General features: G+C 39.8%; 1 protein-coding gene across 10 annotated transcripts in view; it reads right to left on the reverse strand.

Annotated features, from left to right (window-relative positions):
* Positions 1-23385, reverse strand: part of SHANK2 (SH3 and multiple ankyrin repeat domains 2) — a 269302-nt gene that overhangs the window by 117834 nt on the left and 128083 nt on the right. For all 10 annotated transcript variants that reach the window (XM_072929511.1, XM_072929512.1, XM_072929510.1 and 7 more), the window contains one exon: positions 9715-9790. In XM_072929511.1, coding sequence (XP_072785612.1) covers positions 9715-9790 — 76 coding nt within the window. The remainder of the gene's footprint in view (positions 1-9714; positions 9791-23385) is intronic.

Raw genomic sequence — 23385 nt, forward strand, 5'->3', positions numbered from 1 at the left:
AAATATTGATACAGCAAATCAGGAAGTCAACTTCCTGGAAAGAGAAGTCATCCAGTAAAAGTCTGATTCTATATTATGTGGGAATCTCAGGATATGAAGGCAATAAAAAAAGTCAGTGGAAAGTTCATAATCCTAAGCAAATTTATATATAGGGTATATATGTATGGATATATTAATACCCATGTATGAATATATTTATACACATTCACAAAAACCAAGTATTTTAGCCTTTTAAAATAGAAATGTTATTATTCTTTCACATCTGCACTGGTAGAGCGAAAACAAAAAATCATTGGGGGTGAGGAAAGCAGCAAAATGAACTTAAAAATAAAAGTTTAATTCCTCTGTATTAATTAATTTCATTTTTCTTTTAAAAATGAACAGCCATTTCAAACATCACACATGACAAACTGAAAACCAGACATGAGACATGCAGGCAGGAGCTCTCCTGCTATGGAACAGGAGAGTTTTATAGCCCAGGGTCCCTCCAACCTCTTCACATAAATGTTCTACCTAGCACAGGAATATTTTGGTTCCAGAAAATTCCACTTGCACCCGATACTTATCAGTAATTTTCAGTTTTATTTATCAAGTATTTGAGCAATGTGAGCCTGGACTGTGAAAATATTAATATTCATCGCTAATACAATGAGCCTTGGGCAAACAGGCTGAACAAATACTCACATATGTTCAGGTAAACAGGATATTTATCTAATAAACACTTTACTGTTTAGGTTTGTATATTCCTACCCCAAACCAGATGCAGTACCAGCATCTGATGTTGCCACCAAACCACGGAGAAATAGGGATTTTCTCCCTAATCATCTTAACATATAAAGTATTTAGATAAAAGGAATATTAATTATAGATGTTAAACCCACTGGTTTTTTATACAGTCTTTTTTTAATTCATAATTTTTCTGCTGTTTTTGCTAAAATTGGTCATTATTATAAGACAACCTCAGTAGCAAGGAGAGGAACGTGCTCAGGGTTATCAAACAGGACAAGTAAAAGGCAGAACAAGGGAAGTAACTTCAGTCACACCTGGGGGTTAAAAGAAAATAAACAGAAAGTGTTTTATTAACACTTTTTAAATGTGCTACAAGCCCTTTAAGGTAGCAGTTTGACCTTGGAAGTCTTTAAAACAATTATTAAACTTGCAGTACATTTTGGTATCATAACTCCACTTGCTCCAAGAGAGTCTAAACAAAAATAAGCTACAAAATAGGGGAAGAAAACAGGTGATTTCAGGACTAGTGACAAACATGAGTTTTAGATTAGTTTTAAGGGATCCTCCAAGTTTTCCATCCCACCCTGTTTGCTCTGATGAGCAGGAGGAATTATCATCCTCCTGTCCTGCACTGCTTGGAAAATCAACACAGCCCTGACCACAAGAAGTGTTAGTAGCCCTGACTGTACATTTCAGCTTTACAGATGTAAGCATTTCACTTAGAAGTCTTCATTGTACAGAAGAGTACAGTGCTTAAATCAATGTTAAACACACTGCAAATTTTTATGACAAAAATGTTATGCCTTTAGTATATAACTTACAAGTTTGAATTTCTGTCTCAAAACAAATGAGGCCTCACCAAAGGCATAAAGTTTTTCTGAAAGCATCTTTATTCTTCTCCAAGAGCTTTGAAAATACAGTGCACAGTGAGAAACTTTGATTTTCAGGATTTTGCACAAAAGAGCTGTATAGGTGACATGAATTACAGTAAAATTTTTACATATCCCTTTAAAAATCCTGACTAATCACGTTATTTCCCAGTCTCATTAACATCAGAAAGAAGGTGGCAGCTCTACCTTATTTTCTGAAATATATTCTCCCTCTCCATTTCTCTAATTGCACTAAGCCCTTGAGTTATTTTAAGTCTACTCCAAATTTTGCTTACCTGCAAGACAAAATGTCCATCTTAACAGCTCTCCTGCCTCCCAACATCATTATTTTCAGCAATTCTGTCAAAGCATGGCCCGTTTAGCCCAAAGTGCTGGTAGCAGTGAAAAAAATCACCGACTTTACAATTTTATTTAAATTGGCCATGGCTTCTCTTAATTCCGTGAATGTTGAACTGGAACCTGTCTTTATTGTCCCCTTGCCTTTCACATTCAGCTCATCGGTTGCACTGATGTGGAATTTCTAGGAACATGAAGCTTTTATTTTTTGCGTACTGGAGACAGGGTAAAAATGTTGGTTTCCCATTTTAAGTCAGTTCAGATGCACATATTTTAATGTATTTCAGATTTTATGGTGCTGGATGTGGTTGCAGTAGAGGTATAAACCACTTCTGCCATAGGTGCAACTGCTCCAGGTTTGGATGTGCTGCTCTAAAGGATCCCACAATCTACTCAGTATCAGCCCTGGTTTTCAACTGGAGCACCAAACTCTTAGTTCTGTTATCTGGGCCCTATAAAAAAATTAGAAGACATGTGGGTAACAGGGTTTTTTTCCTTCTAAAGATGCAGTAGCCTCTTTTTCTTACTGCGCATATTCAACACTTACTATTCCTCTGCTCAGAACCTTGCCATGAACTCAGTTTTTGTGTAACACTTATCCCTTAAAGCCAAGCTTTTGTTGATACATTTTAGTGCTTGTCAGACATCATCTCTCCAAAAGCAGGCTGACATTTTGTGTCAGAGAGAGAAGGGAGCCCCAGCAGCCTCACCAGCCACTCAATTGGTGCATCTGCCAATCATTCCCATGGAGCACCCCCTAACATCCACAAGGATGGAGAGAGCATCTGCTCCTGGCTCAGGGAAAGAGGAAGACTTTCAAAGGGCTTGGATAAAGCCCTGCTCTGTCCAGTAGGTTCCTGGCATTCAGCAGCAGCTCAGGCTGTGAATTTAAGTCTGACACACACGGGACACAAGCCCAGACCTTCCTTAGTCCAAGTGAATGCTCCACCACCAGCTACTATTTGCTCTTTAGCTGCTCCTTCTTTGTTAGGTTCAATTCCATTTCTCAAAGAATCACAGCTCCAGCATATCTGTTTTGTCCCAGGATGAACAAGACACCCTCCCCCCACACTTTCCTTTTGCACCACCAAAGAGACTGAGCATGAAAATCTACCCCTTTCCAATTTGGGATTATTTCAGCTTTCAAGAGGAACAAAGCACATACTCTGCCTGCCAGCCACCTTGAGAATGTTGCCTCATAGATCAAATTCTCCAAATGAAACAAATATTTGTGAAAATCTGCCTGGAAAGAGGGGGTGAAGGGGGAAGAGTGGTTTAGATCACTCCCACTGGAGGCAAGCCCATAGTGCGAGCTCACCAGTTATTTGTTCCCTTTGGGCCTGCCAAAACTTCCAACTGCATCATTCCCAACCAGAGGCACCATATGGAGCCTTTGCTCATCTGGTGATGAGGTGACAGCATGGCAGCCAAAGTTGTCCTGGGGCAGGGAATAAAATCATTGCAGGGGCTGGGATGCAGGAATGGAAAACACTAATTATTAGAAACCTAATCATCCTCCTTTCTCCCCCCTTCCCAGAAAAATCCCACTTGAACCTCCTGTTTTCCTCTTCTCTAATTATGTGGCTCTTGTTTCTAACCAACCTGGTGTCACATCCTCGCAAACTTGTTCTGCATCTCAAATCCTTTTTATTTTCTTTTTTATTTCCTCTATTCTAATTTAAAGAAAAAACCCACTTTAATTCCCCCCATGCACAGGACACAGGCTGCTGCTTTCAGTGGTGACATTTAAATCCATGCTGTCCTCCAGCATTCAGCCGGAGGAGTTGCAGAGGAAATCCTGCTGAGCCTGGGAGCAGCAAGTGCTGTGCAGGAAATGGCACAGCCCCCAAATCCCAGCCCTTGCAAGCAGCAGCTTCTCGACCCTATGCACACAGTTAAGTGTGGACTAGCAGTAGAGGTAGATCCTAAAAGTTTTTCAGAAGGAGCATTGTAAATCTACATTTGGGAAAGGCTGTATATTTGTTTTTCTTAGCTCTTGAGCTCTCTTTGCTAACACTTATCACTAAAAATTTAGGCAAACATCTAGCCCAGAAAATGCCTGACACAATTTAGTGATTAGTTACCAAACCATTAGCTGCTAAAAGTCAGAATCTTACTGAAGTGGGTTGAGCAAACTTCACTGCTAAGGCAGCAAACAGCTTAAAAATGCACTTAGAAGCTAATGGAAACTTCTATTACTCACAGTAGTGTTTTGCATCTTACCATAACTGTATTAGACCTTAATAGTGCAATTATAGTACAGGTTTAGATGGAGAGGCACCACAATTCAGATGCACACCCCCCCCCCCCCTTTTTACCTCCTATTTCAACAATTCCTTTCAATATTTGCTACAGCCACCAACACAAAAAGCTCCATCGTGGCATCACACAACAGCAGGGGAGGCAAAGTGCAAAGCTGTTTATTACCAACCAAAGGAATTTCCATCAGAAATTGAATAACTGCAAATGAAAAACTTCACATTTTACATCTCCACCTGCTCCACATAGGCTACAATGCATTAATTATTGCTTAAATACATATACAATTCTTCAAATTGCATCAAATTATGCTCTTCAAGTTAATGAGGCACAAGGTATTAAAATTGAGCTACCCTTGCCTTTCTGCCTCACATTAAGAGCAGCTCAGTGCTATCAGGCTGTTATACTCACAGTTAATGAATTAATTCAGAACAGACAATAGGCAAGGCCAACAAAATAACTTTAGACATCAGGCAAGATTATATGCACACAAAATATTTTACATACTTTTTTTTTTTCCCCTACAATTTGGCTGGTGCTGACCATTCTCTGTGCTCAAAAGAACCATGATATGACATCTTCAGAGATTTTAAATCATTAAAATCTCAGAGAGCTTTCAGATGTAACCACATCACTGGATCACAGGGTTATATTTAATTACAATGAGTAGCATACTCAAATATTTTTGTTACCATCTTCTAGGCAAAAACTGAGCTATGTGTATAGGCAAAAAAGTAGAAGTGCTGCTGGTTTTACTTATTTCCACCAGAGGAAACCAAGGACTACGTTTAAAATATATGCCTGCAGGTAAAAACAGCTGTAAAATCACTTTCCACTTATTATCAATGTGTCAATCCCAGATTGTGGATTTATTGTTAAGAGTGAACAACACCATTTTAATCTCCTTACTCCCATTTCCTTCAAGAGATCACCTGAACAGTACAGACTTTCCAGGAAACATTAGTACAGTGGAACTAGTGATATCCAACAGAAAATGAACAAAAGAGAAGCTCACAGAATCCTAGAATGGTTTGGGTTGAAGGGGACCTTAGAGATCATTCAGTTTCCATCACATATCATCTAGTTCTTACCCTAATTCAGAAAACCTCTTTTATTTTCCATGTAAAAACACTACTCTCACTGTTCTGCCCAGGCAGAACCAACATGAAAATGTGGGAAGCAGGATATAACAACAGCTCTTATACCTTCCCTCAATTTTTGCAAGGATCCTTTTGCCATGATTTAGTGGATTGCTGCCAGGCAAGCAGCACTCAGCAAGCACATAAGCCAAATTCCCCACCCCAGGGACATGGGGCCATCATAACCAAGGAGAAAATCCCTCTGTTCCCCGTCTGTTTTACATTCCTCACTGTAAATGTGAGGAATGTAAATACTTCCTCAGTTGCAATGGCCAGAATTCCACTAAAACTTTCCATCTGTTTTAAATCTATATTTTATTATTTTAAAATCTATATTTAAAGAGATAAGCAACTGCATTTCTCCAGAGGAAGGATTATTTATGTTAAATATCCATGTGAAACCAGATGAAAGTATTTCTGCATAGGACTGAGATCTTCCACTAAAATAGGTGTGGAACATACCTAATGCTTAAACTGCCAAGACAGCACCACTTACACCACAATTTTGGGAAAAACTATCCAACAGGCACATTCTGTGGGCTAAAAAAATTAAAAATATAACCAAGCTCTCCACAGCATGCTGAGTTGCAGGGGCAGACTGCTTCAGCTGTGCCAAGGAGCCTCTCTGAGGTGCTCAGGATTAAATCTTATGCTGCTCTATCCAACAGCACAGATGACAACAGCAACAGAGAATGGTCTGAAAAGAACTTCTGAGAAGAATCTGTGTTTTTTATTAGGTGTTTGTAAGTAAATTGGCTTTTGAAGAGTTGCTTCTGTCAGCTTCTATACTCATGGGACATGGATGTTGCCACCTGATTCCAAGTAGGGACAGTAGGGTGAATGAATTAAGCCTTTAATTAAGTTTTCTTAGAGATTACACCATCCTGTTTTCCTCTTTGTCTTCCTCTAGAAAAACAGAACAAAAACCATAAGGCAAATCAATTGGGTCTGTAATTAATGTGGTGGCAACCAGCCTTTGGAAAAGGTTATTTGTCATCACATCCTTTCCTGTGAGCTTCTGGAGCCATGGGACATCAAAGAAAGGCACCAGGAAAACTTCTGCCATGCAGGGATTGGAACCAGTTAAAGAGTCTGGAGAAAACCCCCCATGTGAAAGTCAATAACTCTGAGAAGAAAGATACAGAACAGGCAGAATGGAGACCTCCCATTCATGTGCAGATTTGATTACTGATACTTGCATTCAGTTATTATTGACTTCTGCTGCTGCCCTGTTCTGCTGGGGTTGGGAGATGATGCAATGAATGCAGTAGGAAAAGTTTCCACTGTTGTGTCCTAAAGTTCCCAAATTCACGGGAGCAATGGATCATTTTTTCCTTTTTCCACCACACCAAGTTTATCATTTTTACATAGCACCACACTATGTCTCATATAATTTATGTCTCCAGAGTATAAAACTAAGTTATCACTGTATTAACGGTCCCTTTCCATTTAAAAGGGTGATAACATTTTACATTTGAAATTAAACAACTAATTAATTCCACATATTTTCCTGACTGAACAATTCACTGTCCCATCTTGAAAGGATTAATCAGCTCCCTCACTTCAGTTAAAAAGCAGACAAAAAATTGGTAATTCCTAAATGTTTGCCTTAGCTTTAATTTAAAAAAAAATAAAGTTTTTTTTTTAAATTCAAACATCCTTGCTATGCCTTAGCAATAGTTTCTGTTATTAAACTGGAATTCAACCTTGATCAATTAGCTCATTTATGCCCTACAAATAATTTAATTTGAATTAACTGCTGACAAATCCAGGGAAAACAGAAAACTCCAGAGATGTGGCAGAGCAGTTTTGCATTATCTCCTTGCAGTTTCAGAGGTGTATCTGCTCTTTAGGACAAGGAGTGGGGATTTAAACTGAAAGAGGATAGACATTAAGAAGAAATTCTTCCCTGTTGAGGGCATGTCATCAGCATTTAAAGCAGATAATACATCAGACCAGGTAGTTTCAAATACTATATTTATTTGTTTGATGTTTAGTGACTATTTGTATGGGCAAGCAAGTCTCAGTGCCTTTCTCCACATTAGTAAGCATCCTCCCCATTTCCCCAAAGTTAATGTACGAATAACTGATCTCTTATGCAAAGCTGAAACAGGATTTAATGAACCTCCATTACTCAAGCTGTACATTTTCCTCAAGATGAAAAATGCCATGTACAATGTATTTTCCTGTATGTGAATAAGCCCATTAATATAGATTTCTGAACAGAGTGTTTCTACTCAGCAATTTTTGCCCTTTGGGAGGGAGAAGGAATGAGAGAAGGGAGCAGACACTTCCCCTCACTCCCCCACACCATCTCTGGAAAGGAACTAGATCAGCTTTGTTAGTACTTTGGATTCAGAGCTGTTCTTAGCACAGAGGCACAATTGCCTTCTGACAAATGTTTATGAAACCTTTGCTGCCAGCGTTAAATCTGTTCTAGTGTATTCTTCCCCGACTCTGATACAAAATAATAACAGAGAAAGTAATCAAAGCAATACAGATCTGGCAATATCAAAAATTGCTCTCACTTTCACACCTTGTTTGCCTCTTTGAATAATTCCCCTCCCTGAAGAAGCCCTTGTGAGGAATTAAATCTGGATGTACCACCAAGAGACATTAATCTCCAGACAGGTTCTGAAATGCAAGTTCTCTTTGCTTTAGCAGCAATGCACGAGCGCCAGTGAAATCACTGTTCAGAGGTACAAAAAGTTGATTTGCAGCCTCAGTCAGGTACCTGAAACACAACTTGGTGTATTATTGCTTTTTTTCGTTTACCTGGTGTTACTTTACAAAAATTCTAGATTTACCATTCTTTGCTGAAAAATGTCTTAAGCAAGTTCACCTTTCCACTTTATTTCTTAGAATTTCACATTAATTCTGCCTTCTCCTACCTTTTCCTCTCAATTTCCACCCTTCCAAATGAATCTACTGGGTGTTGGATTCTCTGTGGAAACTCAAGGAGAGTTTTCTTCCAAACCTTGTCAGGAGAACTCTGTTGCTGTCCCTCTCTCTACTTAGACAATTAATAGATATCAACTGCAGACACACTTAATAACTAATTCATATAAGACTGTACAAAATTAATTTTTTCCTGATTATCTCTCCTGCTCAGTCCTGAATCAGGTAAGATACATTTTTGGAGAGCTTTACTGTTGCACTGGAAAAACCTTTAGAAAAAAACCTCAAAACAATAGAGAAATAAACCAATAACCCCCACCCTGCCCCCCCACCCAAAAAAAAAAAAAAAAAAGAAAAAGGTGGAAAGGAAGGTTTTGATGGAATTGAACATTTTCTAATGAAAAAAAAAAAAATTGTTAGAAAGTAGCAGGAGGTTTCCAAGTGGAATTCTTTGATATCTCTGAGGCAACATGCAGCAGACATGGTTTCTCTCTTTTGCAGAAGCAACCCTATCCATTCACACTGAAACATAGAGACAAGGACATGGATTTTGTAGACTAATGATCACTCAAAGAACCTTGCAAAAAGTCAACTCTTCTCACTGCAAATGTCCCCGGTAACCACTGAGTCTGCTCTGCAGAGCTTGTCTCAGAGTCCGGGCTCACAGCTGCTCTTGACAACTTTACCATCAGACTCCCTCCATCAATCACATAATTTCCAACTGGGAACTCACTCCCCAAATTCTTCAACTCACATAGAAGCTAGCTATGTCTTAACCTCAGAACAAAGTCTAAGATCACAGAACAAAATCAACACCTTTTTATTTTTTTAGTATTGTGCTACATGAAACACTGCCATTGCTTTACACATTTCAGAGTTTTTGTCCTACAATAAATGCAGTTTCCTTGCAAACAAACAAAAAACCAAACCCAAGTTGTAATTGGACACTCAGGAGAAAAGCATAATAATTCCAGTATGCTACCAAAATTTCCTCAAGAAGGCACCAAAAGCCAACTGAGGTTCTGTGTTTTGAAGGTCATCCTTCCTGCTTTCTACCAGCAGTCACCTGTATGTTCAAGGTATATCCATGGGGGAGAAGAACCTGCTTAAAAATAATGAATTCTTCACAAATAAATAATCCAACTTCTCATTTGCAGCAGCTTCAGTTCTACTCAGGTTCTAAAGTTACTGTTCAGCACAACAAATCTCTTTCACCACTCTCAAAACAAAACAGTGAAACTCATGACTTGACTGCTCCTGAATTTTGTACACCTATCCCATATGAACAAAGAAAGCTGCAATAAAAACCGATTTAGAAGTAAATTGGTACCCTCAGAAGTTCTTTCTAGTGATCTGTTTCCCTCTTCCCCTCCGAAGCCTAAACCAAAAGTAACAATTAAATAAAACCTGGGAAGGTTTTGTAAACAGATTGCCAAAAGGAACCCAAAAGGAAAAATTCTTACCTTGAAGCATCAAAGCTGTCATAGGATCCAACAGTGTAGTGTCTAAACAGCTTCTTTGTTCTATCTGTTCGTGTTTCTGCACAGAGAAAAAAGAATTTTCACTACTTCTGTATTTCTTAATCAAGTGCTGAAGTATTTGTTTATATTCCCTCACAGTAAATGAATGTAGTTTCAAGGCATTTTGAAAGAAAATCTCGGCTTTGGAGATATTACTTTATGGCATCAGACACCTGAAGTGAATAAGGAGAACTTCTTGCAGATCATTAATCACATCATTCACAGGTTTTAAAGCTCCTCTCATATTCTCAGTGGCAAAAACTTTTGTGTCCAATATTTGGGTCTTTTATAGCTAAGAGGCAAAATAGAAGAAGAAAGAAGAGAAATCTGCAATAGATGTCAGAAAGGTTGGGAAAATAGCCAAAATATTCAAATCAATATTTTCTGCCTAACTATGGTTTGGTCCTCCAATGAAATCACCTTTGGTTTGGCTGAGAGACATCAAAAATCAGATGGCAAAGTTTCTGGGTTAGATTATGACCATCGAAGTCCCATCTGCACAGCGGAGGGACTCTCCATGGAAGAACAGTCTGACACAATCCCAACAGGTTTTATTGAGTCTCCAAGCCAGCCAGAGCCCTCAGGGCACAGCACCTCTGTGGCACAGCTTTTAAGGATGGTACAAATGACTGAGAGATTGGTGATGTCAAATGACCAAGGGCAAGCCTGCAGAGAGATAAAGAACATCAGAGCAGGATGGAAGGGCTTTGAGCACTGCCAAGGAGCAGGAGAAAGTCCTGGGAGGCAGACTTTGGAAATAAGGGTGGGGAAAATGCCTATTTCCTTGCTTTAACCTATTTTCCTTGCTTTAACTGGATCATGCCCCCAGCTGGAGGCATAAATACAAATATGTCCATAATACAGAGCAATTTCAGCTGGAAATGTACATGAAGGTTGCAGCTGGCTAAAAGAATAAGAAAGATGTTTCTTCAGAGCTGTGCACCAATTGCCAAGGCCCAAGAAAAGCAGTTCTAGGAAAAACAGAAATATTTACATTTGTATATATTTTGTGGACACCAGCCAGCCTCCACCCTAAAGGATGGCCAGAGAGGGAGAAAATTCCTATTATAACATGAACCCTACTTGATAGTTTAGTTTATTTTGCCCCTTTGCCATTCACCTACAACCTGTGTTTTTTGCCTAAAAGGCCTTTCTTTCCTTTACCCAAAATTCCTGCTCCTACTGCACAAATTTCAGTCTGCTTCCCATCGAGCAACATTCATTTTTTCATGCCACTCTAAAAATCAGGTTCATACCAAGAGACATAAACAGAAGAGACACAGAAAATCATAAACCTGGAGTCCACTTTGCATTTTCCCCTGGCCTGTTCTCAGAATTCCCTCAGAAATTATTACAAGAAATAAATTATGATGAAGAACATTTTGAAATCTTAAAGCAACTGCTCGAGCCTTAGGAAGCCAGATGTTCCCCCTGCAGAATCTGTTCTCTATAGCATGATATTTCAGTGCTATAAGGAATACAAAGTGGGTGGGAGGGATGAGAAGGCACAGCAAGACAGAGAGCTTTGTTCAGCTCATTCGGATTGCAGAGCCAGCACTCTTCAGCTGCGGCTTGGATCTGCTCCCCAGCTCTGCCACCCCTGTGTTTCCCCCCACTTCTCTGTGTGCAGTCAGGGATGGTTTGGGAAAACAGAAGCTTTGCAAGGTGCTGAACTCGAGGCTAAGTGGCAGTTTCCCAGGCTGCTGTGTTAAGTTCCCTAATTACCCTCTTTCCCTCACCTCTGACAGATTCCAGGCTGCCCAATTACACAGCACAAGTACAGACAGCCAGGAGCAGGAGGGGAGGACAAGGAATCTGCCATCAGAATAAACTGGGGACTCAACAAGGAAAAGGATTCCATTCCCTGACATGACAAAAGAACACAAAGAACCCATAGGCAAATGCCTAAATGCTGTTCTGAATTCAAGCCAAAAATCACTGTTATAGGTATACTTGCACCAAGGAGTTAGCTCCAGGTTTCCCTGGATTTGTACCTATTCTTATGTCCCAGGTTTTCTTAAGACCAGAACTCTATCAAAATGCTTTGCTTCAAGTTAGGACCACCTAACACTAACAACCCCATCATTATTTAAGAAGCTTTGACCCACAGAATATTTTGAGGATTTCTTCTTAAACTTGATTTCACACAGATTAGAAAGACCAACAAGAAGATATGGACATGAAGGTCTAGAAACACATTATTTAGCAGTTTTATTTTAATAAAGACAATTATTTTAAAAACACTGCATTCTTACTGAGAGGAATATCTGTCACCACAGCTGAAAAGTGACTACATCAAGTTGAATGAGTTCAAAAAGTTTGTCTAAGAGGCAGAACAAAATGCCAGGGTTTACAAAAATGGTTCAGTTTCCTTGACATTGAAAATAGAGAGAAACATTGGAAAATCACTTGAAATTTCTAGATCTATTGAGAAACCCATATTTTACCAGAGTAGATACCATAAGTACACCATTTTTTTTTTTTCCTGGTCCATTTTCCACTGAAGCCTGTGGAAATGCAGCAGAAATAAGCTGCGTGCCCTCAGCAATAGTGGCAATCGAAATAATGAAGCTCAAGCTGTTTCTTTATTAGAATAATTTATTGTTGCAGACATCTCAGTAAGCAACAGGCTCAAACCCTGCCCTTCCAGAATGCAATTTATAGAGTTCAAAGAGGGGTGAGCACTGAGAAAGTGTAGGTGGAAAACATTTCCTCTTTTCTCTACCTCAAGAGCAGAGAGGGCTTTCCTCCAAATAAATGTAGGACTTCCTGTGAATTCTCTGTCTCAGTCTTGTAAGTGACCACAGGACTCCAACAGATCTTGCAGACATTATCAAAAGCTGCAAGATCACTGCCATGAAAAGCAAGAAATAAATTTTGGACTCTAATGCACCCATATTAGGCCACTCATGCCCCATTTCAGCCCATGTCACAACTGTGAGCCTGTTCCAGCAGCCAGCTGGACTCCCACCCTGACACTCCTGCTTGGACTAGGTTGATTACATATTTGATATTGCTTTGGAAGTGTCGTGGTTTGACACGGGAAAAGAATTTTTTTTGAAAGGAAGAGGTCAATCCAGTCAGGGGTCAGGTTTGGATACTGACACTTGGGGTGACCAATTGAAGGTGGACACGCCTCTGAGAACACAGAGGGGTTAAAAGCGGAATTCCCAGGAGGACTCGTCCTTCTTTGGTTCCGGTCATTGCAAGGTACGGACCTCCCCCCCAGCCCGGGCTGGGTGAGGGACAGGAGCCATGCGGCCTGCAGAGGTAGGCCAGGGGGTGAAGGATCGGAACCGAGCTGGGCCAGCTCCTGCGGATGGAAGGGTGGAGAACATCTGGGATGTCTTTGTACCCCTCCCCTAAGCTAGAGGGAAAAGAGATAGAGGGCCTGCAGACACCTGGGAGTTTGCCGGCAGAGGAGAAGGAGAAGGGGGGGAAGATGCCCAGTGTGGGAGATGGGAGACGGAGTCCTGGGCCAGATTTCAGCCATCCAGGGAGTCTGGGAATTTTAACCCTTTCCTGTGAAATGAAGGCTTTATGAAATATTACTCCTCCTCAATTTGAAGGAAAGAGAGACAGCCTGGGACCTCAGATGTTCAGAAAAGAAGGTTGGGGGGAGATGATGGAGTGGCTTTTGGCTGGACTCTGCTTGTTTACCATAGACTGAACCACTCCTTCTTTCAAGAGGGACTGCATTTTAGGGGGATGCACTGGTGAGCCAAGAGACCCTCTTCAGCAACTACCAGTTCAGGAATGGATAGAGAGAGCTGAGGAGGGTGTGGGGATGCCCTCCATCTTCAGAGAAGAAGAGAAGGTGATCTCTGTTCTTGGATCCTCGGCCCCAGAGAAAAACGGGGAGGATTGTAGTCCCAAAACGAAACACTGGACTGTTGTTCCTGGTGGTCCTTGGCAAAGCATCCTTAAAGGGGCCCTATAAGCATTCTCTGTCCCTGCACGGTTGTGAGAGCACTGTGACATGGAGAGGAGAATGTCACACTGGCCGGTGTGTCTGGGCGGTGCCACGTGTGACATGGAAACACAAGAGGTGGCAGCTGTGTTTCCTGGGGGTCTATGGTGCAAGGGGGACTCCTCTCTTCCCCGATGGACTCAGTATTGATTATATTGAAGGGTGAAAACTTGATTAAGGATCCAAATGGGTCTTGCTGTGGTTTGGTGGAGTTGGGTGGTGGGAGGAGGAATGTTTTGGAAGGTTTTCATTTTGAATTTTGTGTGGTTTTTTTCCTTTTCTTTCTTTTCCTTTTATAGTAGTAGTAGTAGTGGTGTAATAAAGTTTTTCCTTTGTTATTAAGTTTGGCCTTCTTTGCTCTGTTCCCAATCACATTTCACAGCATTCAATTGATAGGTTGTATTTTCATGGGACGCTGGCATTGTGCCAGCGTCAAACCATGACAGGAAGGTAAAGAACTAGGAGCAATGTATTTGCAAGGTTTAGGCCACTATGTGCTTCAACCACAACATTTCTCGTTATTCTCATCAACACCCTCTGCAATTTGTCAAGGTTATTAAGACATAAATTGTGCTAAATTAAGAAAGAAGAAGCTGAGAAACAGAATACCAAGACCACAAGAACTAGATCACAGGGATAACTAGATAACAGAGGGCTGTGAAACACCTGGACTGTAACCAAAGATAGTCTGAGAAGTGCATGCAAAACATGTGAACAACAGAGACACCAATCAAGAGATGCATGATCAGCATGTGCAGTAAAGTTAGAATGTCTAAATAAGTACATAATATAAACAATAAACAACTTCTACTTAATCATATTAGTTGGTTATCCAAGAGTCCTAATTTCCAACAGAGGGGGAAAAATCCCAAAGCAACTGTTTCCACTCCTTTTCTCCGCCCTGCTGCTCCTTGACGGGCATTTTGGCACCGTGTTTCCAAGGAAACTGCACAGGATGCTGTGCCAGCAGAGATGCTGTCAGAGCTGCCAGCACTCTAGGAAAGGTTCCCAGTCACCAGCATGTCCACAGGATGAACAGAGGAAACAGGAGTGCAACAGCAGAATTTGTGCTGTGATCCTGGGAGGCAAGGAACAGCAGGCTCTCCCCAGATACCACTGGTGGGTAAAGATGGGTTTTATCCCACCCCAAAACATGCAGCTTTTCCTTCTTCCTTCCCTCTTCCCCAGTGACAGCCCTGGGAGATGTTTCACTCCCAACAGACATTTAGAGATATTCTTTGTTAGAGCAGTTCACCTACAGCTCTCTGCAGGTGCAACACCCAAAAGAGTGGCAGAAGTTAAGGCCTTCCCTCTGCACCTTCCCCTTCCTGGGGGAAAACCCTTTCCCAACCACTTATGCTGGCGGTTAGACCAGAAGTTATTCAAAGCTAAGGAAAGCAGTCTAATAATAAAGTCAGCAGAAATTCACTATTCAAGGACACTTGTGCTGGCTTGCAACAAGACAGGGCTCCTAGCTTATGAGTATTTCCTTAAACTGACCCAAATTTGGCCATAAGAAGAAGTTAATGGGATTGAAAACATCACTAAGCGAGCATGCATTTTTCTATCCAAAGTATATCCAAAATATCTGCCATACCAAATAATGCTGCAGAAAATAATCACATTAAAAGATAAAAATATATTTTACACTACAAACTATGAGGTCTCAGTAACTTATTTTATTTATTCCCATTTCCCCTTAGAAAATGGAGATTCATCAAAACTGGATTGTCTATTAAATATGGTACATTAAAATGGTGATAAGTGATAAGTTTTTTCAAGTCAATGATACAATTGTTTAACATGACATTTCTTATTGCTTTTTTTGAGCATTTCATTTGAGCCATAGGAAAGACGAAGTTCAGGGATCCTCCTCCAAATCATGTGGAGTAGGATTATGGATTCTAAAAAATGTACCAAAAATGGGATGAAGAAATAGAAACAGAAATTCTCTATTAACTGTTTGATCATTGACTCTGATAAAGGGTTATAAAAACTCATGAAAGTGAAATCTGCAGGTATGTACCACTCAAGAATTCAGAAGAAACTACAATTATCTTTCTCATTTCTTTGCAAATCTGAGGTAAAAACATTGATGTTTCATTTGAAGGGATAGACTGTGAGGATCAGGAGACAAGAAGCATACGATTAAGGTATTTTAAATGGTAAATTAATAAAAACCTTTAATTCACTTTAATTTAATGTGGATGATTTTTTTTAAGTCCCAGTGTTCAGTTGATGTGATGCTCTCAATTATTCTTTCAGTCAAAGCTGAAAAATAGCAAATATTATGTGGTTTTCAAAGTTTTTCAGATTTGAGAATAAGCATAAAAATGTCTCAAGGACAACTTGAGCGGAATAGCAACTCCTTGGATGTCCTTCTGCCTTTTTTTTTTTTTTTCCCTACTAAATCTTATTTTCAGAAAAAGAGACTGAGTGTTGATTCCCTCCTTCATCTTTAGAGGAAGATTAGCTCGAATATAGTGAATTCATTTACCCACAGAGGATGCTGAAATGGCTGATCAGTGGAATGAATCAGCAAGTTTTTTTGCAAGGGAAACCTTAATAACTGAAATATGCAACTTGGACCCTGCTGGAGAGGCAGTTATGGAAGAACAGTGTTTCCCATGTCATCAGTTTTCCCTTTAACAAAAAGCTTATTTATATACCTGAAAAATAAAGTCCCAGGAAGTAGTTGTGGAAGCATTTGCTTCTTACTGTCCTAACAACTTTACCAGCACTTTGTACAATTCTGGGATTCTGCAGTTCTTCCCTCATTTGCAGAAGGTTTTCAAAATGTAATGGTTGCATGATCTCTCCCTGAGTTCTCCTGTTAGGTTTCTGAGGGTCTCCATTCCCTCTGCCCCTCATTTCCAACCCATCCATGGCAGCTCTATGTCCATGGTCTCACCTAATGCAGAGTAAGCCACTCTGTGTGGGACAGGCACAGACACAGCCCTGGGTGATCTCAAAGGAAATTAATTGGCAAAGGAGAGATTTTTTTACCCCCTCTTTGCTTTTCAGAGTAAAATGCATCTAAAAGCAAAAGGGTGAAGAGCTCATGAAAAGCTGGATGCTGACCTCAGAGCTTCTAGCAGCTGAACATGGCTTTGGTCCATGTGCCCCTAGTTTGATCTTTGCTGAAATACCTAGCTTTTACCAAGTCAGGCCAAAACAAAGCAACGTTTGTGCACTTTGCCTAACCTGTAATTGTGGCTTAACAATATGTACCTGCCTCATAAAAACCAGTTCTCCATGCCAATGCCAAAGTGCTCCTGTACACATGAATAAAGACATCTTATTTTTCAAATCCAGGGAGAAGAAAGGAGTCTTGATGAGCTGCCTGCTAGCACTATCATCTGTTGCAAATGTTATTTATCCTGAAGGTCAGGATGGTTTGTTCACTTACAAAGCTCAGGTGGTGCAATGTTGCAGTTCTTTAGAATGACTCAAGGTACGAATGTTTTTAATCATAACACCGTATTTCACATTTTTCATCCTCCGAGCAAATAGTTCAAATATTGCCTGCAAATATCAGTGTTCTTACTGATGGCAGCAGCATAACACAGAATGATGGCCTGTAGCAAAGGGCAGGTGCCAGGTGAAATCTGGCTTAATGACTTTGCCTTGACAGAGAGACTTTGCATTAAATTTAGGGAAATTCCATTAGAGGTTTGTGAAGGAACTCTGCATTTGCCTGTGTGGCAGGAGCTGTGGTCTGCTCGGCATGACAGGGATTGTTCCTACCTGAGACATGTTTACAGCCCCACAAAGAAAACCAGCTGCCTGGGAGAAGGTCATTGAGCACTCTGAGTTGGAAAGAACAGATGGGGAATTATTTCGGGCTGAGTAAGGAGAAACAGGCCCTGGAAAGCCATTCTTCTATTCAATTTCAAAAATCATTAATTTTCGTGTACAGCAAGTTTCAGCAAGAGTTATTATGGACTTTTATCATCAATGGTGATACAAATGTTTCCCCTCAATTTCCTCCCTTACAAGAAGCTCCATTCAAGTCTAAATCTTTGCCAGCTGTACTCAGGATCAATGATCTGTCAAATTCTCTGCCTTCAATAATAGATAAAATTTTGAATACATAAGAAGCTGCTGAACATGGGAGATATGTGGGAAGTTGCTAGAACCTCACAATCTTTTTCACCACAGTACTGCCTTTTGTTTTTCCTCTGCCTTGATTGTGCACGGGGACTTCTCAGCCCAATTTCCACTGTGAATAACACAGTGAAAATGACCAAACATGACCAATACCCAACAAACAGAGGACTTTCACTGTAAGGGTCTCAGAATAACTTGTAATTTAATGTTATCACTCCAGTCACAGCAAGCAAATAGCTCAGAGCAGGATGGTGCTGAGCAATTTGGTACCCAGGTTTACACAGGACCAGGGAGAGGAAGATGAGGGTGGAACAAGAAGCTGTGGATGTGGAAGTTCCCTGCTCATCAGGAAGAATTCCTGCCTTGCCATGCTGTTGCATGTGATTAAAATACAACATTCAACTACAAATTCAAAAATACAAAAGAAAAATTACTTAGAAACACCACATCACTTTTAACAGGAATACCAGACTTTAGCAACTGAACTTGTGGTGCTGTATCAGCATCAGATATGGCTAGGTATAGATATAATAAAATAAATAACATCTATAAAATATCAAAATAATTTCTAGACATGGTTAGAGGTACTTTGCATTGATTACTGCTAAGTAACACAGGATTCAGAGCCAGGCCACAGCATAAATAATTTTCAAATAGAAGACACTATCACCATTGGTTTGAGAGCTTACTCCTAGAGAAACGACACCAGTATTCCAAATAATTCAGATGACTACAGCAGGAAAGGAGCCAAATCCAAAAATATTTCTACTTTTTAAAAAGTTTGGTAGATACTTATCCTTACAGCATTGTGTAGACACATAAGGGGAATTACTTTAAATGAATGCATTTGAAAATCCCAGTTGCAACATTAAAAACTCCTGGAAATTAGAAAAAAATGCTGAGACTAGAGTTTTCTAAGAAAGCATTAAAAATCAGATATTATATGTTAGGCAGTGCATATAAAGATTGTACCAGATATTGAGGAAAGCAACAGTACTGTGAAAAGTTTTTTAAAAGTAATTATATTTTCCAGGCATTTTAGTGATGGAGGTACTATAAAACCTTTCCATTCCTACCACTAGCACTTCAAAACTAAGTGATCCTTCATTAAAGCTCTGCACAACACCTCCAAAATTAACTTCATTCTTGGTCTTTGACTTTCCAGCCAGTTTCTCATCAGCTTACCTGGGGTTTGGGTGCTTCAGCATCTCACAGAGAAAAACACCCAGACATTTCATTTCAAAATTTACTTCTTCAACCACACTCAAGAAGTTGACACTTATCAAGGAACGCAGGATTTGACAAGCGCTCCAAATTGCCACACAAAATGCTGCTGCCAGCTCCTCTTCCTATGCAGAGAGCAGCTACAACAAAAACCCCAAACCAAGCTGACCACCAGCCAGAAGCTTTATTTTACACCAGGCTCAAAGCCCACGTCCCTTCAGTTCCACGCTGTACCAAAGGGGTTTTTTTCCCTGCTGCAAGTTTCCATGGAAATGCATCAGTCACTAATCTAAATAAGTGCGGCTGAAGGATGCCTGAAAACCTGGAGCAATTACGTATGCCATTAGAGGAACAGAATATGATTCAGCCCAGCGATTAGAAATGTGCCACAGCTATCATTTCTATATTTTGTTGCAGTGTTCTAAAAACAATACTGCTTAATATTTTTTTAAACCCACTCTTTTGCTGCTTATAAGAGGGAGAAAAAAAACCCCAGAAAACGCAGTAAAAATACTTCTCACGTAACAAGCACACAATGAAGTCAGATAGCAAATGTTGCAAAACACAAATGGAGTGGATGTCACACATTTGTTTTGCCATGAAAATCCACAGGGCCTGAAAATGTCTCTCTGGTCAAAGAGACTTCACTTGAGTCATTTTGATGAATAATAAGACAGTGAAAGCTTTGATTTGCATTAAAGGGTTAATGAGCCTTAAAACAATTGACATGAATATAATTTCTGATCAATACAATAGTAGACATCCATGTGCAACCACAGCACACAGATCAGGCACAGCTGGGTCTCTACTAATCACAGAGCTATAGGATCATGGGATCACTAAGGTTGGAAAGGCCCTCTGAGATCACTGAGTAAAAATGTTCTCTCAGCATTGCCAAGGCCACCATTAACCCATGTCCCCAAGTGCCACATCCACATGGTTGTTAAATATCTCTGTTCCAGTACCAATATTCCAATGCCTGGCAACTCTTTCCATGAAGAAATTCTCCCTAACATCCAAACTGAACCTCTCCTGGCACTACTTAAGGCTGTTTCTTCTTGTCCTGTCCCTGTTCCCTGGGAGCAGAGCTTGATCCCACCTGGCTGCCCCCTCCTGTGGGGGCCAGAAGGTCCCCCTGGAGCTTGGACCAACTCCCCAACCCCCTCCCCCAGGCACTTCTGATACTCCAGGCTTTTCCCAAGCTCCATTCCCACTGCTTCGGACTCAACCTATTCCTACTTCACATCCCACAGGAAAATTTCAAAACTGTGCTGGTGATTCTGAACAAATGCTTTGAGGGTTATTTCAGACTATCTGAACCTGGTGTTACCATCCTGTTATTTTTCCAATTCCCTTTACTCTTGAAGAATGAGCTGATAAAACACTGAACAAAACTACAGGTTTCAGATTATAATGACAATTTTGTCAAGTTCTGCTTGACTGTGTCACATTGTGCAGAAAAATGTCTCCCAGGTGGTTGGCATTCTATATAAAAAGGGAGGTGGCTGAATAAACAGCACTGCTCCAAAGTCTGGAGCACAGGCTGGAGATGGGCTGTCTGTGCTACCTGTGTGTACACCAGCAATGTGCAGCCCCCATGCCAAATCTACTTGAAATTAATGCAATTTCTGCCAATAAACATTGCAATTAGACCTCAAACAAGAGAAACTGAGGAGGAGGACACACACTTGTGCAGGAAAAGGCCTCTCAAATGATTAATGTGGTATTTCTACACCATCTATACTGGGAATATCTACTACAGGAAGCACCCAGGAGACTGAGAACTGGGGGTTTTACCTGCTTGGCATTCTCCTCGCTGACACCAAGCCACCACTGGGAATAAAGTCTAATTAATTAGATTCAAGTTCATAGGCTGTAAAAAGCAGGAAAAGGAGGGAAAAAAGGGAGGGGGCATAAGTATGTATTAAGAACACTAAAAGATCACACTAGAAAATCAGTCTGAAATACATATATATATATATATATATATATATATATATATATATATATATATATATATATATATATATATATATATATATATATTATCCTTTCTGTTAGCTTTTGGTTTGTTAGTTCTTACAATTTCACCTTATGTCTTTTCTTCATCTGCTGAAGTCTTCACAAAAAGGAGCAGAAAGTAGGTCTTCCTTTTCAAATCTGACAATCTTTTATCTACACCTCAAGCCAGGCCCTTTCAAGTTTCATTTTTCACCATTTAGTTGACTCTAGATTAAGGATTTATTTTAAATGTGACAGTAAAATTATTTTCAAAGTTAGATTTTTGCGTTCTTCTGTGATAGAAACTGGAAAAGTTTTATTTATAACACACTTTGAAACCCTCATGAATGGATCACTAGAAAATTAGATGAATTTTAATTGTGCACTGGTTAAATTGAAGAGTGATTTGTCTAGCTTTCCCCAAAATCCAGTGAAGGTTTAAAAACTGTATGATTTTACACAAATTTGAAATAATACCTGAACATGCAATTGTAGGATAAATACTTGTAATACAAGTATTACAAAAATTAAACGTAACTCAAATCATGCAATTAGGATGAAATTGCCTAAATAGAATTGAAAATCAACCCTGAAATGGATCACATAAAAGACCAGCTTATTGGTGAGGGTCAATATTCATGAAGTTTCTCCTCAGAAAAGCTTTACAATTTAGAGAATGAGGTACCTGGGGCACAGGGAGCGCAAACAGCATCCCAGAGACCACAGCAAACACCAAAGGCAGGCAATAAACCTGGATTAAAGTTGTGGAGCTGAAAAAGCACCTGAGCTTTAAGCTTGTAAATTTAATGATAAAAATGTACATTTGTTTGATTGTTACAGAAACGTCAAAACCCATTTCCAAGGTGCCCAAAGGCTACAAAAGCACAAATGGTAAAATAAACTTGTAATTTCTAGATGTTTTCTGCAAGCCTAAATTACTAATTCTTGGAAGCAAGCAGTGATATGGAAATTAATTCCCCTAAGAGTGACATATTCCTAAAACTCCATTATGTGCCCCGCTTAATGCCTATAAACTAATAAGAAAAAAGGAATTGTGCTGCATCTTTGTGCTTATGAGATTTTTAGTTGTGATATTTATAAAACATTATAACTGAAGAAATCAAATAGTCTGGGTGGTTCTTAAAGAGAAATTATGTAAAAAGCTTGAACCTCTCAACTAACATACAAAACCTCCCAAAACCACTCTCAAACCTGCAATGTGAAAATACAGCCTTGACCTGTTAGCAGCTTTCATATTGTGGACTTTGTGACCTCTCATATTTGAATGGAAAAAGGTAAATAAAAAGAAGCGAGAGAGATTTTGAATACGTGAATTTTTGTTTTTCAGTGATGTCTCAAAGATGGGATGCACTTAATTAAGAACTCTACTTAGTAGGTTTATTCATTTCTAAAAATGTAATTTAGTGTATTAAGCCCACCTGGATTAGCCATCTCTCTGTGCTTGATAATCACACTCCCACCTTCTCCCTCTCCTTTATCTCCTTCTCACATATAAATTGTATCTCAGCATATCCAAAATTAATCCACAAAGAGACCATGAAAATCTAATCCTCCAAATATATCACTTTAAAAATCCCATTTCATTATTTACCCTAATCCTGCACACAGACAGCACATGACATAATCACCTCCCAGTGATAATGATTTGCACAGCTTGAAGAGTTCTTTGGACACTCAGAAAGATCCAACTGGTTAAACAATCACTCTTTCATGCATCACTGTCTAATTACTCTTCACAGGACTGCTAGGGCACCTCAATTTATTGTCTTACACCAGCAGCATTTCAGGAGAAAATGGACAAATAACTGCTTTTAGATAATCTCCTTCCTCATCACACAACCTGAAGTTGACAACTTGTCACCTCAAGAACATTATGATGTCAAAATTTTAAGATAATATGGTTTAAAAGAGGCCTCATCTAGAAACGGGTAACAGGAATGAGGCAGATAAGGTAGATTTGCTATTCACAGTCTGGGATTTAGAGTTAACTGCAGTTCTGCCAGGTTTAGATGCATTGTGATTTGTTTTGTCGGCCTGTAATCACAAAAGTCAGTTGCAATGTTGTGTGTTGACAGCAGCAGCCCAGCTTCACTGAGGAGTTTTCAGGACAGGGAATCGGGGTGCTCCTCCCAGAACCAAAGTAGGAATAACACTGATTTTTAAAAAGATTTTTATCCACAAAATATCATGAACTGAAATACTGCTGGCACACATCAAATTCTAAACCTGCCTCTAGATAAAAAACACTCAAAACAGGTAGGAACTAAAACAATCTGTCTTCCACCCAG

Source organism: Taeniopygia guttata, chromosome 5, assembly GCF_048771995.1.
Source record: "Taeniopygia guttata chromosome 5, bTaeGut7.mat, whole genome shotgun sequence".
NCBI lineage: Eukaryota > Metazoa > Chordata > Aves > Passeriformes > Estrildidae > Taeniopygia > Taeniopygia guttata.